Raw genomic sequence first — 7,638 nt, 5'->3', positions numbered from 1 at the left:
TAGCGGCATCCTGCCTCCGGCGGGAGCATGCCCGCGAGCAGGCACAGAACGTTCAATACATCATGCCAGGTGACACGAAAACACTGAAACGACCGTACTAACTTCCCCCATCTTTTTTTTCTGGAATGCGGTTCTAGGTCCTGAAGGACAACTCACTAATCTCGTACGACTGGTCGTACGTGGTCGCTTGGGTCGGCGTCGGTTGGTCGTTGGTCAGCGCGATCTTGTTTAGCGCTGCGGCGATTTGCTTGAGGGGCGAGAGAATGCGCGAGGAGGCGATGAACATGCAGTACCTCATGCCTGGTACATATTTAACACCTTTTGCTTTTGCCACGAATACGACGAGCTCGCACGGACTCCTGTTAAGGTCGAGGAACCCTCGCGTGATTCGCGGTTGCTTCGCACATGTGGCGATTCGGTTGGAAAATTATTTTTTCTTTGAAACGTTTACTAAAGGAAGCCGAGGAATTAATTAATGGAATAGCTTTTTAGCTTGAATATGATGCGTGTTTTAGATTGGAAAAAATGTAAATGCACTACAAAGTGGGAGTGGGAATATGCGACGTGACTATGACAATCACGTTGACTTGCAGTTTTCTTTTCGTATCACGTTCTTTCTTTCTTTTTCCTTCTTTTTCTTTTTTTGTTGTAATCGAATGTGGTGACAGATGTCTTGAAATATTTATAGTTATAAGAAAGGAGTCTGCGCGTGCATCGTGTACCACTAACTTTGATTCATGATTACTGGGTTGACCCCGAAAATGACGTTGCTTGGTTTGAAAGTAACGACAGTCGTTCTACTAACTCGAATCGATTCAGATGATACTAGAAGTTTAACGGAAAAAATAGTTGATGTAGAAGCAATAAATCAAGATTTTACGTAAAGTAGAAATCGCCAGACCATGATGTAAGGGAATTATGGCGCTCGAACGCAACAGAACAAAACAAGAGACTGCCGTGTTAAATTAATTATCTATTACGTGTACGAATAGATACTAAAATTTGATGTGTTATACGAAGAAGAGTTATTTCTTAACATGTGCTTGAATAAAAAGAATCGATATACGGTAGATAGAATATTTATATTTAGTTTGGTCGCGATATAAATTAGCAGAGACATTTACGGTTGGTGTGACCGTAACACTTCTTCAATTTTGTCGATAAAACTATAAATAACATACTACGTGGTATCAAAATCATCAGAGAGTGGAACAAAGTTAATTGGAATGAAACGTGAAAATCTCGTTAGAAAAACAAGACTGCATCAAACTTTCAAATATGTCTAAATGTTTAATTATCAATTGCTTCTATATCAACAAATACAGCAATATATTTTCAACTCTAAGATGATTACAATAAAATGGCCATAAATCCCATCTTGGAACGTATCACGGAGAAATAAGAATGAGCAAATGATTACAAGTACAAACATAATGTATAAATGTCAAGTGATTATAGATTTAACAAATGGATCCCTAACTAATCATACTCAGGAAATCAAAGTACTGACAGAGAATGAGACAAATCGTTGCCCGCTTATTTAACATTTTAATCAAATAAATTGACCCCTGTACGAAAATGATATGTTGTACATAAAATACTGATTGACACAAGGTAAAGTTGCTGATTAAAATATAAACCCGTTTATCCTTGGATACCATCGATTGTTAAGCATTCATGCATTGAAAGAACAAGAATACTCGATATTCATCTTCGTGAAACTCTTACTCGTTCGGCTCACGGTCTGTTTCCACCGCGGATTAAAGCAATTTTGTCATGCTCTGATCCTGAAGAAAACTTTCTAGATGAAACGATCTCCATCGATCACCGATTTAAGCGATACTTTGTGTTTCATTCTTCGAATCGTTTCAAGTTTTCTTTTCACTATAAAAAGCAATGTCACTGAGAGTCATCGCTTAGAAGCTATTCATAAACTGCATATTAAAAAGACATTTCGTTGAACCGGTTGTTAATCCTAGTTCTGTTTACGACCAGGACATTTGCATTAACCTTGTAATTTTCTTGATAAAAATCCTAAAAACCGGAAGAAAAGCTACGTAAAGCTACGAGCTATCCATAAGTGTGTTTTAAGTAGCCCCTTGGAAAGCGACACACTTGCCTAATTTTACGCTCGATCCTCTGACGCCTGCTGCTGTCCGAAGATTTCCGCGTTTGCGTATTCATCGGCGTGGACAGTCACTTCGGAATGTAATTTAATTCACGTCCACTATCGCGAAAACGAATAATCAAAAGTACGTTTCGTCTCACGAAACAGAATCAACGTCATTTCTCGATCGATCGTCTCGAACATCCACGGAATACAAACCGTATCTATTTTATCTCATCTTGTTGTCAAGTCGAATAATCGATAATAATATTCGTATCAGAAGAAGTTATTAGCAGAACGGGATTGTAATTATCGAGCGAATTTAAAGTGCAAATTCGTCTGTTAAGGAATCGAGTTCTTAAATCAATCGGAAATGGCATCGTCCAGTCCCGTTTTACCCTCTCATAATAAACGAAAACTGCCAATATAATACCGATTGAAACATTGAAGCGTGGTTCTTAGCATGTTGCTATCTTTCTCTGTTAAGCGATTCAAATCTTTCGGTAACAGTGTCTTTTGCATGCAATCAGGAAAGACTACGTTTTATTCGCGTTTATAACTTCATATGCATCAGAAGAATCAATTAAAATTGAAGGATCTTAACACTTTCATCTATCGATAGTTCAAAACTGATCCTAAAATGAGACACCTTGTATGTTTATCTCTTAAAATTATAGATTTGCGATTTTCAATGACGATATATTCTTGATGGAAGAATGATTATCCGCAGCTAAGAACCACTTCCTGTACGAGAAACGAAACTAATATTTCATTTTTTTCATGGTTTTAGTATATCCTCAGAAGCAACAGTACGCTTATGCAGGCTACCCAGCACCGGCAGCATATCCAGGACCTTACTATCATGGATCGCAGTATGGACCGTACAACTACTGAAGAAATTCCGTGTCATCTCTATCAACAGGGGAAAGAAAGAGTCTAGAGCGCGGAGCGTGAAACGTGCTCGTAGTGAACCTAAATGTAACCTGGCAAGCGATGATTCCCAAAGGGAATGATAAAAAAAAAAAGAAAAACGAAACGAACGAGACAAAAAACGAAGACTCCGAGAGGTCGATCGTAAATCCCAAACCGAGCCTGCGCGAGGAGAAAAATAAAAAGCAAAGAAGGACGACCTTGGGTCCCGCCCTAGGTATAATTTATCATTTGTTTTAAACGATACGTTACGGACGTTCTGGTGCACACCTGCGGGTCCCACGATCTCCGATCTCCGTTTTCTCTTTCGGCAGGTGTCCGTTTGGAACATGATCGCTCGCACGGGAATCAGTTTGACTCGCGAGAGAGACAGTTGCTCAAAAACAATCCGCGTACTTACTTAGAACTGGGATGACCCTATATGCAATAATACTTCTTTTTTCTTTCTCGAATCTAACATTCTTTACTGCATTACTCTTCGTACGTGCTGATCGTGCTAGGACAATAATAATAGTAATGGTAATAGTAACAATAATGAGAAGAGATATGAGCGTGGGAGAGACATACGTAACATAAGTGTTGGTCATTGATTACAAGTTTGATTGGCTACATGATCTTTCTCAGGTGAATGAGGAACGGCATATCGTTCAACATTTATCTCGCAATATCGTGACGTCGAATTTCTAAAAGTACCGTACGACTGATGAGGTTAACCGTCAATCCTTATAGTGCCTTACTTTCAATTACCTTTCATTCTTACTGTAAACCGACAGTATGGAACATTATCATCACCGACAGTATCGTCGAACGCTTCGTTACCTTTGTTCCAGTTCAGGCGAGAAATTTATTAATTATAGGAAGGATATTCGACGATATATAGTTAAGTGAAGCCGAAACTACACTATTCCTTTAAAGTGAAACAGTGTAAACTCGGCTTTAGAGTTAGCAAATCGAGTGGAGGGGCGAATACGTCAAACAAATATTGTGCAAAATTTTTGTTTATTTATGTTCGATCGAGTAGAAATTTCGTCGGCGAAAGAAAAATTCGACAACATGGTGCGAGAGAAATATCCGTTAGTCAAATCGATATAAATGGCAGAAAGCGCAAAATGGGTGCATCGTATCATTCATAGATATCACATTTCATAATAATGATTTGCCTCATCAACTCACTAGACTTTTTAATGTGTAGATTCCCTCTTTTTTATAACGACATATAAGATTTCTTGTTGCGGTATCGTTATGTAAGGTATTAAGAAGTAAAAAATATTTCAATTACTTTATACATGCATATTTTTTGAGTAAATAAATTAAATCAGATTTATACCAATTATAACTTCTTTCAATTGTTACAATTATATTATAAAAGCTAGACGAATGTAGAAAGAAATTAAATTATGTAAGTATACATAACTGTTTGTTTATGTACATTCAAAATCGGACATTTTATTGTACTCAGAAATAAATATTATTAAAAATCCTAACCCTTTATGTATTATAAAAGGTGCAACGTATCATTAAAAGTTATTTAATATATTTGATACGTTATAAACACGTATGAATAATTTTTTTTACTTACCCATGAAATTCCGGCTTAATTTTTCTGTTCCTCTTTTTATTAAAAACGAGACGTTATCCACAGAATCAAACCGGTTTGAAAACACATTATATCTTTAAGGCATGCATATTTTAAAAATTCAAACTGTAAAACTAAAACCATAAATAAATTTCACCACAAGTCTAATTTACTGTAATACACAACGTACAAAAAAATACTCAATAGATAACATTTAGTTTAACATTTATGACGTTTTATATCGTGTATTTATAAAAATTCAAAAAATACGGAAAGAGATTTAGCCGATATGTATACATATGCATTCTACTTGACAAAGTTAACCAATAGCAATCGAGACATCCATTAGTCACGTGTGACGCGAACTAGGTTTCAAAATGGCGACACGAATTAAATTGCCACAATGGCTGCTTTGCGGCATTCAGTTCATTGGAAGTTTGCTACAGAGTACGACGATGATCTACCTTGGTTTGTGTTTTTTTTTAATTTCCATGGGTGTTTTAATCACCGACTCAAATATTATAACACAAACAAGTTTTCGGAATGAAAAGGTATATAATACACAGAACTTGAATATTTTTAACACTCGTTCATTTTTATCAAATGCTTTCACTTTACCTTCTGCGTATTCATTGGCAAAAATCATCTTTCGTAATACACGTCATTGACTATCGTTAACATACATCAGTTACAGTCATGAAATGATTCCAGTACTATCACACGCCAAGTAGCCTATCAAGAAATCAAATAATCACATTGTCAGATCTGTCAAATGTCGATCATATGAACGAAGTTTTAGATAACATATGCGTTGTGAGAATCGTCGGAACACCTGAGCACACGAGAGTAAAAGATGTAAGTTGAAATAGTATTAGTAACACAGGTTTGTAAAAACAAAGTTACTAATTATGATATTAAGAAATAATTGAATGAATGGAACAAGAGAATGAAAAAGCATGAATAAGAAATACATATATACATAAGTAGTATATATGATGCAATTTTTAATAGAAAATTACTCTTATTGATAACAGGATGTATCTTCTTTCTTATAGTACATCAAGAAATCAATGAATGATCTTAATTGGACTGTTCAATCTGACAGCTTTGAAGATCAGACCCCAACTTTTGGACCTTTACGGTTTGAAAATATAGTTGCAAAATTAAATCCCAATGCAAAGAGGTATTTGGCATTAGCTTGCCATTATGACTCAAAGTATACTAGAGAAAGGAACTTTGAAGGTGCTACAGACAGTGCAGTACCATGTGCTCAAATGATTAACTTAGCTAAAGTTATGAAGGATTATTTAAAATCTATAAAAGACGTAAGTATATATTGGATGTAAGTACACATAATTTTTATTTGACTTTTTAAGATCTTTTTTGTGTTTTCAGAATGATATTAGTTTAATGCTTATATTTTTTGATGGTGAAGAGGCTTTTAAAGAGTGGGGTCCAAAAGATTCTATTTATGGTGCAAGGCATTTAGCTGATGTTTGGCACAACAATCATATTAATTATACCCAAGAAGAAAATGTCTCTGAATTAGATAAAATTGTGAGTATTAGTAAATACATACATCTTTATATAAATACTCATTACTTATTTTTCCTGTAGGATTTACTGGTTTTGTTAGATTTAATAGGAGCACCAGATCCAACATTTTACAATTACTTTAGTAACACAGAGAAATGGTACTCTTTATTAATGAGGACTGAAAGTAAATTAGCTTCCTTAAAGAAGTTTGAATCTTATTCTTATGGACAACCTACACAAACATACTTTCAACCATATTCTGTGGAAGCTTATATAGAGGATGATCATATTCCCTTCTTACGTCGAGGTAAATAATTTTTTCATGTACATATATACATGTTATATGTTGCAGATAATTTCTATAACATGTGTATTTCAGATACTCCTATTCTTCATCTAATACCATATCCTTTCCCAAAGGTTTGGCATAAACAAAGTGATAATCGGAATAACATTGATTTAAAAACAACAGAAAATATCAATAAAATTCTAAGAGTTTTTGTAGCTTCATATTTACACATTAATATGTAACGAATTGAAAAATATTTATATCGCTAGAGAAAATTTTATTTTTATTATGACGATATTAAATAACGTTATATAAATATAATATAAAATGTTAGTTAACATATACGAAAATAACAATATTTTATAATAAATTTTAAACAGGAACAAATGAATGAAATTGTTCTAGAGTTAGTTTTCATAGATTTAATAATTTGTACTATAAATGAATTTTGTACTATACGCGACTTTTGTAGGATAAATTATTCTTAACGAATCAATGTAATTTGATGGTACTTAATGCGTCTACTTATGTACGAAACGTATATATTACATATACACGTGTAAATTATGGAACAGAAAGAAGAATATAAATTATTTTATCTTAAATAAAATATGTTCAAATTGGATAAGTGAAATGATTTTAATACAAATGCAAGTACGACATAGATAGAATTACAATTGCAAATGTCATTTTAAATGTGAGTGCGATAAAATGGAAACAACAAATACATACATATACATGTATACATATATATTCATATATATATATTCACCGAGGAAGTGTTTCTACACGTGACTTCCGGATACATGTTAGGAATAAGAATTCAAACATGTCACTGCTAAAATAAAACTTTATTCTCAATCGTTTCTGAAACTTTTAATGGTATGAATATTGCATGATTTGTTAAAATTTGTATAGTTTGTAATATATCTTTAAATATTATCATTTCGCATTAACATATATGAAAATATTAGTTCATCTTTCCTTTGAAAAATGTAACTGGTTCTAAGATTTAACTTTACATTTTTTATTTTATAACTATCTGCGTAATGAATATCAAATTATAAGTTACCTTGTTAAATACTGCATTATTGTAGTTAAAATTTTGAGAAGTAGATTAGCATTGTAAAATATTTTCACGAGCGTAACGGTCAACAATTGAATAAAGTGAAAGTAGGTATTCCATGATGAGGTTTGGCA

At 33.8% G+C, this 7,638-nt stretch overlaps 2 protein-coding genes and 1 long non-coding RNA gene across 8 annotated transcripts in view; 2 read left to right on the top strand and 1 right to left on the bottom strand.

Annotated features, from left to right (window-relative positions):
• Positions 1 to 3,874, top strand: part of LOC100743339 — a 24,073-nt gene extending 20,199 nt beyond the window's left edge. For 2 of the 5 annotated variants that reach the window (XM_012381879.3, XM_024365520.2), the window contains 2 exons: positions 1 to 69; positions 2,898 to 3,159. In XM_012381879.3, the coding sequence (XP_012237302.1) occupies positions 1 to 69; positions 2,898 to 3,120 (292 nt within the window). In that variant the 3' untranslated portion in view covers positions 3,121 to 3,159. Of the gene's footprint in view, positions 70 to 137; positions 304 to 2,897 lie in introns of all 5 variants that reach the window. The other 3 variants (XM_033319179.1, XM_003487044.4, XM_024365521.2) reach the window with 3 other exon arrangements.
• Positions 1 to 4,937, bottom strand: part of LOC117151300 — a 23,456-nt gene extending 18,519 nt beyond the window's left edge. For both annotated transcript variants that reach the window (XR_004461110.1, XR_004461111.1), the window contains exon 1: positions 4,617 to 4,937. This is a non-coding gene — a long non-coding RNA (uncharacterized LOC117151300). The remainder of the gene's footprint in view (positions 1 to 4,616) is intronic.
• Positions 4,938 to 4,999: 62 nt separating this feature from the next.
• On the top strand, positions 5,000 to 7,048 carry LOC100749396 (glutaminyl-peptide cyclotransferase). The gene is given in 7 exon segments (XM_003487010.4): positions 5,000 to 5,088; positions 5,090 to 5,164; positions 5,325 to 5,468; positions 5,669 to 5,938; positions 6,009 to 6,170; positions 6,231 to 6,456; positions 6,529 to 7,048. Coding segments are annotated over 7 exon segments (1,101 nt in total). The 5' UTR covers positions 5,000 to 5,016; the 3' UTR covers positions 6,681 to 7,048.
• Positions 7,049 to 7,638: the final 590 nt, after the last annotated feature.

Source organism: Bombus impatiens, unplaced genomic scaffold, assembly GCF_000188095.3.
Source record: "Bombus impatiens unplaced genomic scaffold, BIMP_2.2 scf_0136, whole genome shotgun sequence".
Taxonomy (NCBI): Eukaryota; Metazoa; Arthropoda; class Insecta; order Hymenoptera; family Apidae; genus Bombus; species Bombus impatiens.
Note: the sequence above shows the minus strand (reverse complement) of the source record. Positions and strands in the feature narration are given on the sequence as shown.